General features: G+C 37.1%; 1 protein-coding gene and 1 non-coding gene across 34 annotated transcripts in view; both read right to left on the bottom strand.

The window, feature by feature from the left end:
- The window catches only part of PUM1 (pumilio RNA binding family member 1), a 148029-nt gene that overhangs the window by 13063 nt on the left and 115872 nt on the right, over nt 1-19094 (bottom strand). For 17 of the 33 annotated variants that reach the window (XM_004465723.5, XM_023590927.3, XM_004465725.5 and 14 more), the window contains 4 exons: nt 11204-11471; nt 8025-8154; nt 6140-6274; nt 1744-1881 (listed from right to left, as the gene is read on the bottom strand). In XM_004465723.5, coding sequence (XP_004465780.1) covers nt 1744-1881; nt 6140-6274; nt 8025-8154; nt 11204-11471 — 671 coding nt within the window. The remainder of the gene's footprint in view (nt 1-1743; nt 1882-6139; nt 6275-8024; nt 8155-11203; nt 11472-19094) is intronic. The other 16 variants (XM_023590928.3, XM_058304011.2, XM_012527998.4 and 13 more) reach the window with 1 other exon arrangement.
- LOC111765903 (small nucleolar RNA SNORD103/SNORD85) lies at nt 5134-5218 on the bottom strand. The gene has a single exon (XR_002798109.1). It is a non-coding gene; the product is annotated as a small nucleolar RNA SNORD103/SNORD85 (small nucleolar RNA).

Below are 19094 nucleotides of genomic sequence, written 5' to 3'. Positions count from 1 at the left end.
ACCAAGTGTCAGTCACTGTTCTAAGTGACCTGTTTCATATATGTAGCTTATGACACATATAATTGTATAGTTGATTCTGCTCAATTTTAGCTTTATAAAAACACCATACACATTCTGTAGTAATTTATTTCACTCAACTTTACATTTCCAATATTTGCTTACAATACTGTGGGGCTTCTGTAGTATATTTTGTATAGCTGTAGAGTATGTTAACTGGGTGAGTGTATGAGATGTATTTTTTTATCCATATGAATCATTTTGTCTTTTCTCTATTATGGGAACAGTGCTGCTTTAAACATACTTATATATGTCTCAGAGTATACATACACCAACATTTCTCTAGGTACATACCTAGGCCAAGTATATACCCAAACTGGATCTCAGGATATGTTCATAATTCATAAATGTTGAATTTTAAAACATGATATGGAGTTTTTTTCCCAAATGGTTATGCCAATATATATTCCCACCAGTAGTCCAGCACTTAACAATAATGGAGTGGGGATGGTCTATCATCTGTGGCTTTGTTGTGCAGTTTCCGGATAACTAACACAATTGAGTATCTCTTCACATGTCTACAGGCAATTTGTATTTCTTTTTTGAGCTGGCTAGCCATGCTTTTGGGCAATTCTTTTATTACTTTAATTGTTCTCTTCAATTACAGTAGCTCTTTATATATTCTGGTTATATCACTCTTTTGGCACTTTACTATGGTAAATATTCTATCCCTTTTGGTGGCTTAATCTTTTCACATTCTTTGTTGTATATTTTGAGAAATATGAGATCTTAATTTTAAAGTAATACTCTTTTTTCACCAACTCAGGAAGTCCCAATGACCTCCTGGGCTACTACTATCTATAATCCACTTGCCTTAAGTGAGCAAACCCCAAAACCTAAGGAACTCTAAAATTCCATTTTGGTGTAGGCTTAGCACTTTGATTTAGGCTTATACCTGATGACATCTGAAAGTATACTCATTTTTTCCCATTCTTTTTTCTCTTTTCTAATAAAGGACACATATCCAAAAATATGAGTTTTATTCCCCTGCCTTACCATGCCTATGCAGTGTGTGAACACTGTTTCAGCTAAAGAAATTAACAACTGCAGCTAATTCAGAAGCAAATCTGGGAAAACCATGGTCTCAGAAAGTATCATCTCTGCTTGGAAACTGATGCAAAGAACAGGCTTTTACCATACAGGTAAATGAGAGAAATAAAAAGCTAACCTGGTGGTGTAGTCACTTACACAGTTTAAACCAACTTGATTCCAAAAAATATATAAAAATAAAAAAAGAAGCACCTTATTATTTTAGACGTTTATACATGCAGGACCCACAAGATTAGTTCTGTAAATTATCTGAATTTTAAAGTGATAAAAAATTTTAAATATCAACTATTGAGACAGATGGTACTCAAAAGAAAAATCCTTTTTCAGATATGACACTTAAAATGGTGAAAGTAGTAATAATAATTTTTAAAAAAAGAAAGCTTTGACGACAATGTCTCAACCCAAAAGGAGCATACATCTGCACTAATTAATGGTGGAAAGAAGACCCATAGACAGTTAAGGGAATACTTGGGGAGACATTGCTAGGAACTTGACTGCACTGCACAGGACTGACATTTACTGTTGTCTAAAATGCATGAAGCACCTTGAGAACACTCCATAAATCCTATTCTGTTCTTCCTCACAATGGAAACTATCATTAATTCATTTTCCTTACTTCTTTCCTAAGTCACTTACCTGCCCCTTAAATGCATCGATGATAAACTGCAGAGACTGGGGCTGCACACATTCAATGCATTTCTGAACAACATGATTGCCATTTTGGTCTTTCACACACTTCAAGACGTGGCCATCTAGTTCTCGAACCATCTCGTTCTATTGGAAACACAAAGAAAGAAAGCACCACCAGAATCACAACAAGTAAACACCGGGATAATCAATGTTCTCCTTACCAAATACAAATCTACTAAGCAGAGACTCTAATGATAACAAACGTGGGACAACTTAGCTGTGGCACCATAACAATCTGACAAAAAATGGGAACTTGAGTTTTCTCACATTATCAAAATTCCTTTATCAGTAACCAGCCCAAAAAAAGTACTCTAATTTACAAAAGACCTTTTGGAGCTTTAAAAGACATAGACATTTTCAAATAGAAAGGAAACTTTCTATTTCAGCTGCACTATATTAGAGAATTTCTCATACAACACATCATGTTTTCATTATGACAACACTATAAGGTGTGTATTATCAATAATGACAGTAGTTATTAACATTTATCTAGAGCGTCTTCTAAGCTAGGCATACCTCCAATTGCTTAACATACAACTTACTGAATCCTGGTAACAACCCTAATGCATTGGGCACTATTATAGATGGGGAAACTAAGGCACAGACAAATTAAGTGATTTGTTCAAAATCAGACTCACATTGCCAAGATTCAACCCAAAGAAATCTAGCTTCAGTGTCTGGCTCAAAATCTGTCAGCTATATATTATCTCCATACCTCCTCCCCTCCCATATATTATGAAGAAATTCAGACTGAGGGAGGTTAACTTACCACATAGTGAAAGTACTGAATAGTGCCCAAGGCTATGACTCGAGCATCTATGGTCTTTCCACAAGACCACAGTGGTTGCATAGCCAGGAGAAACAGTTCTTTCCATTATTTAAAAAATCACCTCTCAACCTCTCTCCACGCTTCCCCTGCCTTACATAGCTGCTGTATTGTTTCTGTCTAATTTATTTTTATCTATATTTTGTATAACAATACAATATGTAGTACCTTTTGTCTAGTTTCTTTCATTTAGTATTTTTCTTTTTTTAAACTATCGAAAATTAATATAATGTGATGATTAGGGTAGAGCTTTTTTGGTTTGTCTAATTTTTGTTTTTTATTATTATTATTATTATTGGGATAGTGAAAATGCTCTAATAATGACTGAAGTGATGAATGCCCAATTATGTGATTATAGCAATACCACTGATAGTACACCTTGGATGAATTATAGACATTATTAATATATATCAATAAAATTGATTTTTAAAATGTATACAAACTCAGGAGTACATGGGAAAGCCAAGTTGGGGTGGGGGCAGGGGAGCAAATACAGGGAATGGGAGAGGTCCAAGAGTATAGGAAAAGAGGCATGGGGTTTGGACTGGAGTCCTTCTCCCAAACTTCCTGCCTCTGGGGTTAGGAACCATAAAGCCAGATGCATAAACCATGGCTGGGCCCTGGTACCAGCTTCCCAATTTGCTTACTGCCTGCAGTCTCTGCATATTAGCTCCATTGTACTAATTCTGTATTTATGGTAAAAAAATATAAGCCAATATAAATTGGTGACACTGAATGCAAAATAAACCCTAAGGTGATTATCTCAAAGCAACCCAAATATCAATCAGTAAAGAAATTCAAGATGACAAAGAGACTAAACAAGCAAAGGCAAGAGACTTGGAAAGTTTCCTAAAGCAACTAATCAAATGTTAAAAAAAGAATAATTTATTCTGGAAGTATTATTATGGGAATAAGGGATAAAAACTTCACTTGTAGGGAGCAGATGTAACTATTACTGTGAGTGTAATTAATAGCACTGAATTATATGAATGAACGTGGTTGAAAGAAGTTTAACATCATGTATATCACTAGATGGAAAGTTAGAATATAAAACATTGGGCTATATAACACAGAAAACCCTGTTATGGTTAGGGACTCTAGTCAATAGGTCAAATATAAAAATGTTCTTTCATGAACTAGAGAAAATGTATGTCACTGTTACAAGGTACTAATAATAAAGTAATAAAAAATTACACTTAATTCAAACTACAGACTATAGTTAAATGTAATATTTTAATATTCTTTTATCAGTTGTAACAAAGGTACCACTCCAATGCTAAGTGTTGATGACAGGGCAGTATAAGGACATGGGTTTCTCTTTTTTGGAGTAATAAATATGTTCTAAAATTGATTGTGGTGATAAATGAACAATTCTGTGATTATGAGTGCCACTGATTGTGCAGTTTGGATGAACTGTATGGTGTGTGAATATATCTCAAAAAAACAGCTTTAAAAAAAAAGTTACAACAACACAGCCATCCAACCATAAAACAGAAAATAGTAAAATTTGAAAAGGTAGAAACAAAATCAACAAGTTATCATGTTCCTTGGAGGAGGCAAAGATTAGAAGCAGACCTGCTTAACAAGTGGAGATTTAAATTTAAAAAATAAAAAGAAAATTAAATAGGAAAGATTCAATCACCCATGTAAAATTTCAGTGATAACTAAAACTAATAATGACCTGGACATTAGAAGAAAACTAAAAATAAAAAATAAATTAAAAAAAAAAAAACCACTTCATATCTGGCACTAACTTACACAAAACACTATCTTGTCATTTATCTCCAGAATGGAATGAATGAACTTCAAACTGCTGCATGTCTCCAACATTCCTTCTGCCTTCATGTCTCCAACATTCCTTCTGCCTTCACCGAAGTCTGAAGGCTCATATCTACAAGTCTCACAACTTTAAGGACTCTGGACCCTCCCAGCTTTCAACTGCCATTACCAACACCGGTGTAGGTTTTTATCTTTGTTTTTTTCTTTTTTTAATCTTTTTATTAGAAGCAGGAAGAGTGCAAGGGTGTCGCCATGCCCAGCCCCATGGTGGGCAGGAGCAGTGGCACTGATGCAGCCCCCCAGCCAGCAACCCTCCTGGGAAAGGGGCCACGGGGCTACCCGACGGTGCCTGCCTCCACCCTGCCTGCCACTCCCCGACCCTGCCCCAGATCGGGGACACCCTGGCAGGATTTGGCGGGGGGAGGCAGGCGGCAAGCCAGGCAAGCATTGAGAAGCCCCTGATGCCATGTGGCTAAGACCACCCACACCACTGCTCCAACACCAGAATGGAGGGTGGGGTGTGCAAGGCTAAGCTCCCCCCAGAGGAGCGCACAAGCCCCCAGACAAACCCTTGTGTCGAGGGCTGACTTTCAATAGATCACAGCAAAGGAGTTGCTCTGCTACATACCAAACCTGACCCAGAAGCAGGTCATCTATGAGTAGTTTAGTACCAGGTTCCCCAAGAACGTGCAGTATGTTGGTTTGTTTTTTAATAGCAGGTAGGTGCCTTGTCTGACTCAGAACTTGAGTCCATAACAAAGGTTCTCATTATTGAGCTTTGCTCTCAGTGAGGGCAAGTGGGTCATCATTGCCAGACAATGGCCACCTCCTCAACTGGGAAGGGCTGACTGAGTTCAGAGCACAGAGGCTGAGGGTGCAGATCAGAAGCATCCCAAGGCTCACAGCACTGCCTGGCACAAACACAGCTGCAAGTATTGCCTTGCCTGTGGGTGTGTTTTGTTTCCTGGGCCCTGGGGTCCTTGTGGGCCAGCTGGACCTGCTTGTAACTACTCTGTGATGACCCTGAGGCGCAGGCCTCTTTGAGCATTTTCTGGATTATCAGCACCCAACTTACAGCACCTGAGAGTTCAGATTTCTGCTCCTTTTTCTCCTGCCTACCTCCTCTTTTACCACTGACTTCTGCAAAGCATTCCCTTGAAGATTTTGGGCAGGGTTACGAGTCTCCCATGTGTGTTTCCACAGCATTCTGTGTGCTCACCATGGTTTCTCGCTGCTTTCCTCACATCACTGTACTCTTTGTAGGGAGGGATCAGGTCTTAGCTCGTGAGCCCATGTCTAGCAGAGTGGGCGTCAATGTGCCAGGCGAGGCACTGCATAGCACATATTGGTGGAATGAAAGAATTAGGAGGAGAGAGTGAAGAAAAATGGCAGGTGGATGGAATGAAAGATAATGTCCCCTTTACTAACATTTTACCTGCTTCAATTCTTGGCAAACCAAAGAAAAAAAAATCTACCTGTAAAACCACCTACTAAAAGCTCAGTTCTGTTCCAAGAAAGTATTGTTGAAAGCCACTTTTTTTTAACACAAGACACTTCATTCACCATAAGTTCACAAAATTAATTATATAGTTCATGCTTGACATGCACAGAAAGGAAGCCACAAGGACCAAAGAAAAACTGTAAAAGAAATCTGAAGACTGACAGATTTACAAGTTTTACCACAGATACCATGAAGAAACATCAAACACCAAGAGAAAAGTTAAAGGGGAAACTTACAATTACCTGCTGGTCTGAGGGAATAAATTCAAGAGCTTTCTGGATAACACGGCAGCCATACATCTGCAGTGCCAATGAGAGGACGTGGCCTCGAATCCGTTCTGCCAAAGCCAGCTTCTGTTCAAGGCTGCCAAACTAGACATAATGAGTGGGTGAACACCATTACTTAGGTAGAGGGGGGGAAAAATCAGAGAAAGCAAAGTATTCATTATTCCATATAAACTGTTGGCATAACCTCATGCAGCTCTACCACCTACAATAACTAAACCTTTTGCTTAAAGAGTCTTTGTTTTCTTGAGCCAGTATTTCCAATCTCTGATCATAAGGAACCCTCCTTAATGTCAGAACATTTCTCAGATACCCAACAGTAGAAGTTTCACTACTGGTATCTGCTGACTCATTTTTCAAAGCTGTCCCCAATTACTAATACTATTAAGTGAGTCTATACTCCATCACAAGAGCATTTGTATATACTCTTTAAAATTAATAATAAATGTGTGGTGAGACTCTGTTTTAGACAATGCCTGGGGAAGATACAAGAACTTCATGCAGTAAATCCATAGAACTTTGGGTGGCTAAGAACCATAGGCTAAAAAAAGCTACTTTCACCAACAAAAAGTTTAAGCCAAAGCACACACATACACTTTGTTTTGATTAAGTGTTCACATCATACCCAGAACTGATGCCATTTATTTATATAAGGCAACAGAGTTGGGAGGGGAAAAGTAAATTAGAGTCAAGAAGGGAAAACTAAGAATCAGCTTGTTCAACCTCCTCATTTTCCATACAAGGGAATTACAATCGAGGTAAATTTCCTAATTTGCCCCAAATCACATGCCTATAATCCATTGTTCATTCCATCAACCCAAGCTGCATCAGCTTCTGGAGCTGGATATCTCTATACTTTAGTTGTGACAAAATGGCAATGTAAAGAACATTCTAAAATAAAAAAGTCAAGAGTTTTGTTTCAGTTGCTTTCTTAGTCCACAGCCTGCGAACTCATGCTTAAGGAACCTAAGTCTTCATGAGAAAACTTGTGAAAATATATGCTGTGAATGAGCCAATGAAAAAGCAAGTATTTTTTAAAATATTCACCCAAATCAAACAAAATAAGATGTAAGACATTTGTAAATTTCTTTTGTGGCAGGTTCTGTGCAGAGTTCCAGCATTTTCCCATGGTACCAGACTCTTCATCTCAGTATTTGATGCCTTTCTGGATTTTTTTTGTTTTTTTGTTTGTTTGTTTATCTCTGGATTTTTAATTTAAGGTAGTATTCTTATGGGTACCAGGGCTATAATGGTAAGTAAAAAATCCCTGTCTTTCTGAAATTTTAGCTCAGTAGGGGAAAGAGACATTAATCCAACAATCTCAGGACTCCTTTCCAAAGATAATGATAAAAGAGTGGACACTACTCAAACAAACAGAATTAAAACAAAGAACAAAGAAAAAGCCAAAGGACCAATTGAGGAGAAATATTTAACAATATTCCTGACCTCAGTTTATGTTTATGATGGAAAATGCCAAAGTTCAATGTTGAAAGACAATTCTCCAACAATCTTAAAAGCAAAATTTCCTTTTGCAGAACACTTTACTGGGATCCTGGTTAGTGAAAATACTGTACAGGTGGAAATAATGTGCCCTGGGAATACTGGTTTTCAAAGCACTTGCTGACACTTCATCATTTGCTTAGGTATTTTAACTATACAGAAAAGATAAACTACTACTAATGAATTGGGGAAACTTTTTAAAAAGCTTCAAAAAGATGACACACACGTCATTCTGCAGAATAGACATGGGATTGCTTTTCTAAAAAAAAAATCTTAAAGAAATCAAAATGCTAGGGAGAGACTCCAAATACATAGGACTGAAAGAATATAGGCTTACTTCAAAGAATTTTTGAATGACATAATTTCCAAACACATCCACCATTAGCTGGTATGCTGCCTGGAGGATTTCATTGAAGACAAGCTGGCGCTCTGCTGGTGTGGCACGTTCTAGTTTCAGCTGAATGAATCTGGAAGTGCAAAGTAAAAAAGGGCAGTCAGCATTTAAGAAAGACTTGGGATAAATTAATCCCTATATATTTGAGTTTTTTGTTGTTATTGTAGATGGAATTTTTTTCTTGATTTCCTCCCCAGCTTGTTCATTAAGAGTGTAGTATATACAGAAAACTGGCCTCTTTTTTAAAAATTTGTTTTTCTTAAAAGAATTATTTCACTATGCTCCTAATATGCATACACACACACATGATACAAGACCTATATGATCAACCTCATTCAGGAATCACGTGGAAAGCTCAAAATTAAGTTCTCCCTCAGAGAAATAGTCAGTTCCAAGACTGGGTCAGGGAAAGTACAGGATAAGCCTTGAATATCCTTTTGTCCCAGAAAGTAAGGAAGTTTACACACACACACAAGCTGTTGGGATTTTAATTGAGATTGCAATTGAATTTATAGATCGCTTTAGTTAGTACTGGTATCTTAACAATATTGTCTTCCAATCCGTGAACACAGGCTTTCTTGCCATTTGTTTAAGTTGTCTTATTTTCTTTAAGAAGTGTTTTGTTGTTTTCAGTGTAAAAGTCTTTTATCTCCTGGGTTAAATTTATCCCTAGGTATTTTGTTCTTTTAGATGCTACCATAAATGGAGTTGCTTTCTTGATTTCCCTTTCAGGAGTTCATTACAGGTTATCTAGAAACCTAACTGAATTTTTGCATGTTGATCTTGTATCCTGCCACTTTGCTGAATTCACTTATTAGCTCTAACAGCTTTGTTGCATATATTTCAGAATTTTCTAAAATAGGATCATGTCATCTGTGAATGAGTTTTATTTCCTTTTTTCCAATTTGGATGAGTTTAACTTCTTTTTCTTGCCTAACTGTATGACTTTGCTATTATGAACTAAATATAATGAGCAATCTCATGGAGTGAACAATTAAACTATAAGTCACCAGAGTAAAGAATGTGGGTAAAGAATGGAAAGCTGGTTTAATCTATGCAAAATTGGTAAAAAGTTGTTTGGAAATGAGTAGAAATGGTGAAAGCATATCACAGGATTTTGCAAATAGCAGCACTAATATAAAGGTATAACAGTGGAGTTTAATTTTTTTTTTTTGAGTAATGAAAATGCTGTAAGATTGACTGATGAATGAATATTCAATGATTATACCAAATGCCATTGATTGTACACTTTAGATAAACTGTATGGTTTATGAACAACAACAACAAAATATAATAGGAAGGACTGGAGAAAAATATACCAAATGCAAGGTATGGACTATAGCCAATAGGAATATTTTGATGATGCTCTTTCATTGTAACAAATGCTTCGTAACAATGCCAAGTACTGGTGGTGGGGTAATGTATGAGAGCCTAATATGATGTTATGCATGTTTGTTTTGTAACTTTACAACTTCTACTATACTTATTATTTATGTATGTTTGTATATGAATGATCTACTTCAATAAATTGTTTTTAAATTTAAAAAAATAAGATGGTAATAAGGGCAACTCAATTTTTACAATGCATTATTTCTGAAAACTCTGCGTGTATGTATGTGCAGACACACACATATATTAAATTGAGTATTATTTGAATGAATCACTGGAACTTACTTAAAGGAAACTTTCTGAAAAGGGGAGGAAAAAGTTTTTAGACTGATATGTACTCCCTAACAACAACTAGATTTTTAAAAGTGTATTTTAGGGGAGCGGATGTAGCTCAGAGGTTGAGTGCCTGCTTCCCATGTACAAGGTCTTGGGTTCGATCCCTGGTACTTCCTAAAACCAAACAAACAAACAAAATCTCATTGGGGAGCAGATATAGCTCAGAGGTTGAGTGCCTGTTTCCCATGTATGAGTTCCTGGGTTCAATTCTCAGTGCCTTCTAAAGACAAACAAACAAACAAACAAAAACCCACTTTCATTAGGGAGTAGATATAGCTCAGAAGTTGAGTGCCTGCTTCCCACGTACCAGGTCCTGGGTTCAATCTCTGGTACCTCCTTTAAAAATACATGTATATTTTTAGGGAAGCAATTTTTTTATACTAGAAATGGAGGAGAAGAAAGGTAGGAAAAGAGAGGAGAGAATGAAGGTGGGCAAAACCTAGAGGTAACTCTATTTCTTTTTCACTTAAAAACCAGTCCTGGATCAACAAAGCTTATAGTCCACACTGTACTCTTTAACTCATATTCATATGAAGCTGTATATTTATAAATGATGTGGACCAGAATTCCTTCTTTAGGTATGTCTGCAGGGTCTCTTCTGAAATGATAGCTATTCAGTTTGCCTTTTTTATTGAGATCATCAGGAAAATCATGTCATTTCTGAACCTGGACTATAGGACCCAAATATGAGAAATCCTTGCCAAGTAGGAAGATAGCAAAACTTAAGGAAGAGGTAAATTCTTAAGCAGCTGTTTCACTGGAGAGGGACAGAGGTAGAGAAACAGAAAGGTAAACTGAGAAAATAAGAAGGATGGGTGATGTCATCCTAATTATGCTTTTTCCTAGGACCAGGCTCCCTTTTACTGAAGCCCACTGGAACAGTCAAATGGGGAGGCATAACCCACTGGAAATTCTGTTTCCTCTAATAGCTTATTCTATCTCACCTCTACAGACTCTCCCTTCTACAGAGTGGAACAACAAAGAAAAGCGGGGGAGTTGTCTTACTTACTTACTGCTAAGAAGAAAACTTACATCAGAATAACATCTCCTTGAAATCAAAAGATTCTTTATAACACTTAAAATAGCAAAAGTGCATGGATATCTTTGTATTAATGCTTATATTTGTTTCTTAAATTCTCAACATTTTCAGGGTTCTCTTTCAGAAAGGTTAATTTTAAGCATGTGATGCAGACTACTGAAAGACTCTTTTCAACCACCTATGTATCTGGTGACTCTCATTATCCATGCCCCCTGAAATAGATAATAGGAAGGACACTAAAAGGCATACTTTGTATAAATTATTTTATGACAATTTGTTTTAGCATATACCTGTCTGAGGCATGGAATTTAAGGCATAAAGACTTTGGTTACCTTAAATGCCAAAGCTATGTCCTCACCTGGACCCATGCTGGTCTTGGGAAAATTCCATTATATGCCCGGCAATCTCCCGCAGTTGTAAATTGGGGTACCGGTTATTTCGAAAATCTTCCAAAAGCCTGCTTCTGCCTGAGGGCATGACATCAGACATTCCATATCGCAAACGTGAGGAAGAAAAAAGAGTGCTGCTAGGGCTGAAGAGGCTGGAGGCACTGCTTGCGCTGCGGTACTTGGCTTCAGCACCTGGAGCAGCAGAGATGTATCTTCCACTGCCATTTGTAAGTCCTCCTGTTGGTTACAGAACAGGAGAATTCAAGACCCATTCTTAAAAAACTTCATTCTAGAGAGGAAAAAACATTCCACACATGAAAGTATACTTCAATAACTGCTTAAAAAAAAAAAGTTTAAAAAAAGTTAAAAAAAAAAAAAAAGCCTGCATTTTCTGATTTCTTTGCAATTCTGTTGCTTTTGTAATACGACTCAATTATACTGGAGTCACAATTTTCCTAAGATCAACTCACCAAGATGGAAGGAGTCTTTTGCACAAAGATTGAGATGGGAATACTTTTTACCTGTGACAGAAGACTGCTAGAAATAATGGAGCAAGAATTAGTGTGGCCCTTAGGAAATAAAATAACAAACCTGCCTGTGGTATGAGCCTAACATTTGAGCAACAGCACTAAGGAAGCAGAAAACTAATACAAAATGTAATGAGACATCAAGGTTTTCCATACCAGGCTGTAGAGATTCCCTACATTCTTGAATAATCCCCACTCCCACCTGAAACCCTCCCCCCAAAATCAGGTTATCCAGATTAGTTGGTTTTATATGGGGTAGCCCCAACTCCCAAGGCTTTCTTTAAATAAAAGGTTTTGCCACTAACTGTAAGTTTGAAAAATTAATAAGGTATCTCAGGCTAAGTATTAGATGTAAGGAGTAGAAGAGATGCTTTGACATGACAGGTTTTCAAGTTTTTCATCAGGAATGGGCAGCTCTTAACAATATTGGGACAGAGCCAAAGTGACTCCAGCAGCAACAACATGCATGCCACTGGTATTGCTGTTTTGACTGTGACAAGCAAATATAACTGTTAATGCCTAGAGAAATGAAATAGAGATATGACCAAAAAGTTGGAAAGCAGTGCAATAAATTTTAATGAGTATGTTTTCAATCATCTTGTTTTCTTTTATGGTACTTTTTTAAAACAACTTTTGATTGCACCAAAAAGGACATGAAATACATATGTATTTTAAACACAAAAAAACAAAGTAGGTAAGGAATACCACATAAACCATATACAGCTTATATGACTATCAATTCAAGATCCATAAGCAAAGTCACCCAACATCAACTGCCAGCAAACTTTCTCTGGAGCTTTAATTAATCTGTCATTGTAGTTTAATGGCAGATAGCAAAAGATATTCCACTTGGCTTTTTCCACCGAATTTTATGGCCCAGTTCCAAAGGTCTGAGCTTCAGTGAAAGTAATGGAACCAAAAGGAAATAGCTCAATACAACAATCTGAAAAACATTTACTACTAAGCATGTGTTCTCTGCTAGGACCTGTGCTAGAAGTTTTTCAAATACACGTTCGCTTGAATTCTCACTGGCATTGTAGAACAGGAGTTTTTCATTCCCATTTATGGAATAGGAATTTAAGATCCAGAGAAATGCAATGCTTGTCCAAAGACACAAAATCAAAATCATCAAGGCCAGAATTCATCATCGGGCTTGAAACTCCAAGGGTCAGAGCCTTTTTCACTATACCAGACTCATTTTCAGACTCAGATATTTTAAGTTTTCTTGTTTTAAAGGACACTGTTATTCTTGATATTTCTTTGTCCAAATAGAGAATTTTTTTTAAGGGAAAGGAAGAGAGGAGGTTTATATGAAAAGAGAACAGCAGCTGTATGACTGCTCTTTATTCCATTTCAGAAACAAAGTTTGGGAAAAAATAGTCAGGTACAGAATATAATTAGGGCAGTTAGCAAGTACTTTCAGTGTGAGAATAGCAAGAAACATGTTTAAGGAAAACACAGTAGCTAATGAACACACAGTAGCTAATCCATAGAGAAAAAGAAGAAAACTTCAATAATCCTTGGTGACCATGTGAATGATGGGGCCAGCCAGCCTTGAATTCTGCCCTACCTCTCCACTTCCAGTTAAATGAACCAATCCATGCACTTATTATTTGGACCATTATTAGTTGGATTTTCTGTAAAATTTTCTGGAATAAAGCATACTGAAGAGTCCGTAATACCAAGAGCTGGAGTGAATAACAGTTAAAATGACTGCAATAAAGGTTTACAAATTTGTCTGACGTTTTGATTTTGGGCTCTGGTCTTCTTGGATGCCAGAACAGGTACAGACACAGGTAGGCATACACATATAAATAAATACAGAGCTTTATCAAGAAAAGAATAAACCAATTTCTGAAAGGAAAAATTTCCCCCAGACACTCAATTATAAATGGCAAACTCACAGCTCACAAACATTTTCTTTGGACCAAACACTATTTCTTTAAGAAATAAGGAAAGTGGGGAAGGAGATGTGGCTCAAGTGATTGGGCTTCTATCTACCATAATGGAGGACCCAGGTTCGATTCCTGGGGCTTCCTGGTAAAAAAACAAAAACAAATAAAAGAAATGTGTGCGTGGCAAGCTAGTGCCATGTAAGTGAATCAAGCAGCAAGATGATGACGCAACAAGAGAGAGATGAAGGGGAGAGTCAAGGGGAGGTGCAAGAGAAACCAGGAACCTCTCTCTACATCAGAAGTCCTGAGGATCAAATCTCAGTGAATCCTAGAGGGAAAAAAAGGGAAGAGAAAACAGAAAGATAAATAGACACAGAAGATCACACAGCAACTGGACAGATAACAAAAAACAACAGGGTGGAGGGAGGGGAAAAAAGAAATAAATAAGGGAAATGGATGTGGCTTAAGCAGTTAAGCACCTGCTTCCTACACTGGAGGTCCTGAGTTTGGTTCCTGGTTCCTCCTGAAAAAACAAAAACAAACAACGAGCAAAACCAAAGAAAAAAACCAACTCAGGGAAGCCAATGTGGCTCAGTGGTAAAGTATTGCCTCCCAGGTTCAAACCCCCACCCCTGGTACTTCAAAAAAGACAATGTTTAAGAGGAGATTTAAGCTTTCTGGCACACGGTAGGTCATATCAGTACATATTTGTTGAGTGAATAGGAGGAAATATGCAGAAATATGATTTCCAGATCACTGCAATTCACATACCTACATGTACTTGCTCCCAAACCACTTTGCTCCTGGAGGTGGCCCCTGAAGACGAATGTGCAACTCCTACTTTAAAAGAAACATTTACATGAGGCTTCAAAGGGAGGCCCATTGACTTCACAAAGTTTTCTACAGAAATTAAGGGCTTAAAAATGTTTCATTTGGGGAAGCGAACTTGGCCCAGTGGTTAGGGCGTCCGTCTACCACATGGGAGGTCCAAGGTTCAAACCTGGCCTCCTTGACCCGTGTGGAGCTGGCCCATGCGCAGTGCTGATGCATGCAAGGAATGCCCTGCCACACAGAGGTGTCCCCCCCGTGTAGGGGAGCCCCATGTGCAAAAAGTGTACCCCATAAGGAGAGCCGACCAGTGCGAAAGAAAGTGCAGCCTGCTCAGGAATGGCGCCACACACACGGAGAGTTGACACAACAAGATGACGCAACAAAAAGAAACATATTCCCATGCCGCTGACAACAACAGAAGCAGACAAAGAAGAACAAGCAGCAAATAGACGCAGACAACTGGGGCGGGGTGAAGAGTGGGGGGAAGGGGAAAGAAATAAACAAAATAAATATATATATTTTTTAAATGTTTCATTTAAACTGACAAATTGTTAAAGTCTATAAAAAGGTTTTCTGCCTGTATCCACATAGAACCCCATCCTCTTGCTACACAGAAGTTTTCATTTAGTTCCTTTTTGTACTCAGGGAACTAATTGGTGCCCAATGGGTCTTCCCACCTTTAAAGAAAACTCTCCAAGTTGATTAACACATGGTTCTGTCTGTAGCATAGGCAGAGGCAATACTGTTTACTAAAAGGCATTTAAAATAAGTTCTATCGATCCACTCTCTAATACCACACCAAGGAAGCCTTAAATTTAAATAAGCTTGCAAATGACTATCTTCAGTTCATAATACTATGAGTTCAAAGTAAGATAATCTTCACATGATTAGCTTACTAGGTGGTAAGTCTCTTTTGGAAAACCTGGTGAACAAGCACAAAACATGCCTTTCCATTTAGAATGGGAGATACCTGAAGACACAAACACATGACTAGCAAACAGGTTACTGACCACTAAGTTGGAAACATCTACTTCAATTCAGGCAGGAAATAAGAAAAGGCATTTTGTCTTTCAGGTTTGCTTTCATTAAAAGACTAAAGGGAAAAAATAAAAACAAATGAAAAATGTTCAACATCACTAGTGATTAGGGAAATGCAAATCAAAACTACAATAAGGGAAACAGATGTGGCTCAACCAATTGGGCTCCCATCTACCATATAGGAGGCCCAGGGTTCGATGCCCAGGGCATCCTGGTGAGGGCAAGCTGGCTGACGCAGAGTGCTGGCCCCATGCAGAGGTGCAGCCCCGCGCAGGAGTGCCACCCTATGTGGTAATGTCACCAAGCACAGGAAAGCCACCTGGCGCAGGAATGCCAGCCGAAACGGAGAGCTGGTGCAGCAAGATGATGCAACAAGAGACAGAAGAGAGAAAATGAGAAGATGTAGCAGAACAGGGAGATGCGGTGGCACAAGAGAGTAACAGTTTCTCTTCCACTCCAGAAGGTCCCAGGATCAGTTCCTGGAGCCGCTCCATGAAAATACAAATAGACACAGAAGAACACACAGTGAATGGACACAGCAGACAATGGCAGAATGGGGGCACGGGGCGAGGGAGGGAATAAATAAAAAATAAATCTTAAAAAAAAAAAAAGAAAACTACAATGAGGTATCATTTCACACCTATCAGAATGGCCACTAGTAAAAAGACAGAGAACTACAAGTGTTGGAGAGATGTGGAGAGATAGGAACAATTATTCATATTTAGTGGGAATGTAGAATGGTACCAGGCACTATGGAGGACTGTTTGGCTATTTCTAAAGAAGGTGAATATAAATTTGCCATGTGACCCGGCAGTACCACTACTAGGTATATACCCAAAAGAAATGAGTGCCATGATATGAAGACATCTGCATGCCAATGTTCATAGCAGCATTATTCACAGATGCCAAAAGATGGAAACAAATTAAGGTGTCCATCAACTGATGAAAGGATAAACAAACCGTAGAGTAGTCACATGATGGAATATTATGCAGCTGTAAGAAGAAATGAAGTCATAAAGCATGACAACATGGATGAAACTGGAGGACATTATGTTGAGTGAAGCAAGCCCAGACACAAAACGACACATACTGTATGACTGCGCTACTATAAACTAAATATACTGTGTAATCTCATGGAGTTACTAACTTGAATATAGGTCACCAGAAAATAGAATGAGTTTAGAGGATGGAAAGCTGAGGGTTAACTAATGCAGAAATGGTAAAAATGATGTGTGTTAATCTTTGGAAATGAATATAAAAGGTGAAAGCACATAATAGTGCTGGTAACAAAGTACTACATATTATATGATTCCACGTATATAAAATGTAAATATAAATCAATTTAGAAAAATGAAATTAGATTAGTCGTTATGTAGAGGTAGGGAAGGAATGCTAAGGAGTGTGGGATTTTTTTGGTAGTTTTTTTTTTTTTTTTTTTTTTTTTTTTTTTTTGAGTAATATTAGAATTGTTCCAAAAATTTTTTGGTGATGAATGCACAACATTGTGATATACTAAATGTCACTGATTAAATACTTTGGGTAAACTGTATAGTATGTAAATATATCTCAATAAAACAAATAAATAAGCAAGCAAGAATAGCCAGAAATAGCAGCTGTGTATAACGGGAAACAGATTGAGAGGTGAAAATTTTTGTTTGTTTTTTGATTATTATTATTGAAATAATGAAAATGTGATTGTACCAAATACCACTGACTGTATACTTTGGATGAATTGTATGTTTAATTAATATGTATCAATATTAATTGTTTAAGAAAAAAAGACTAAAGGTACATACAAATTTAAATTGAAAGGACAGAATGAATCAATACTAAAAACATTAACACAAAGGAGAATTCCATCATTACAATAAAATTCAATGCTTACATTCTTTTGCCAGAATAGAATATGAACTTTTGAGCTCATTTCACTGAATTTCAAACCCATAGGAAGGTACAGCACAACCCTTTCCTCCCAGGGCACAGGAAAGCCTACAGGTTGCCAACCATGCACATAATAATAAATTATTCCTGATACCTCTAAGAGTTTGAAATGGCACAAACTGGGGATTATGTAATAAGGAATTAAGCAAGAGGCATTCCAAGAAATGGGGAGGAGGTGGGTGTAATATGGGGAGATCTATGCATAGGAAGAACATAAAACCATTAAGGTAAGTATCAGACTTTTGAGACCCACACATGCACATTCCAAACTCTTTTTTCTTTTGAGATGGTAGGGGGAATTTACTGGGTGGAAGCTGTAGGCTTAGGTGAGAGACCAATGGCTTCATCTCTAACTCACAAATGAGCCACAAATCAGGGTTATAGATCCAGTTAATAATGATGCTAATAATAATAAAATTAATAATTATGAAAATGATTTTAAATCAAGATATAATATATACTTAAACCAACAAAATCAATACTTACAATATCTACATTCCTTGCAGTCACAAAAAAATTTCGTTTGAATTACCAAGCATGTGCATGCACATGTGTATATATATGTACTGGTAAGATGAAGAGTGGGAGATTGAGAGAAGGTAAGAGGGAAAGACACTTCACTTTTTAAAAAATTACTAACTCTTTATGCTAACACATTCAACAACTCAAATGAAGTGGACAAATTTCTAGAGAGTAATAAATTACCAAAACTGACTCAAGAAGAAATAGAAAAGAATACAGACACAAAAATCCACAATAAAAAGATTAACAAACTGAATCCAATTATCATTAACCAAGTAGGATTTATCTCTGGAATGCAAGATTGGGCTAACATCCAAAAATCAATTACTATAATATACCATATTTACAGAATAAAGCACAAAACCACCTGATTGTCTCAATAGACACAGAAAAAGCATTTGACAAAATCCAAAACCCATTGATGACCAAAACTCTTTAACAAACTTGGAATAGAAGAGAATTTCCTCAACCTGATAAAGGGCATCTACAAAAAAACCTACAGTAATCATACTTAAAAGTGACAGACTGAACAATTTATCCCTAAGATCCAGAACAAGGCAAGGATGTCTGCAATTACCTATTTTATTTCACACAGTACTGGAGGTTTCAGTCAGTGTAATCAGGAAAGAAAAAGAAATAAAAGGTACCCTGATTGGAAAGGAAGAAATAAAACTGTCTTTATTTGCAGATGACATGATGCTATATATAGAAAATCCTGAGTCCACCAAAAACTATTAGATCTAATAATTTTATTAAGTTATTAACAAAACTAATTTTAAAAGCACTACATGGTTGCAGGATACAAGGTCAATATAAAAAAATCTACTGTATTTCTCTACACAAGCAATGAACAATTCAAATCTAAAATTCAATTCTCATCCACAATTATCTCATCCACAATTACATCAATAAAATGACAAGAATAAATTTAACAAAACAAGTGCAAGGCTTGAACAATGAAAATTAGTAAACTTTTTTTGGAAGAAAATAGTGCTGACAACCGGATAGCCACATGCAGAAAGATGTACCCTCACTTAATACCGTGTACAAAAATTAACTCAAAATGGATCATGGACTTAAATGTAAGAACTAAAACAAAACTTTAT

Source organism: Dasypus novemcinctus, chromosome 9 (genome assembly GCF_030445035.2).
Source record: "Dasypus novemcinctus isolate mDasNov1 chromosome 9, mDasNov1.1.hap2, whole genome shotgun sequence".
In the NCBI taxonomy this organism is placed as follows: Eukaryota; Metazoa; Chordata; class Mammalia; order Cingulata; family Dasypodidae; genus Dasypus; species Dasypus novemcinctus.
This window is presented reverse-complemented; position numbering and strand designations above follow the sequence as displayed.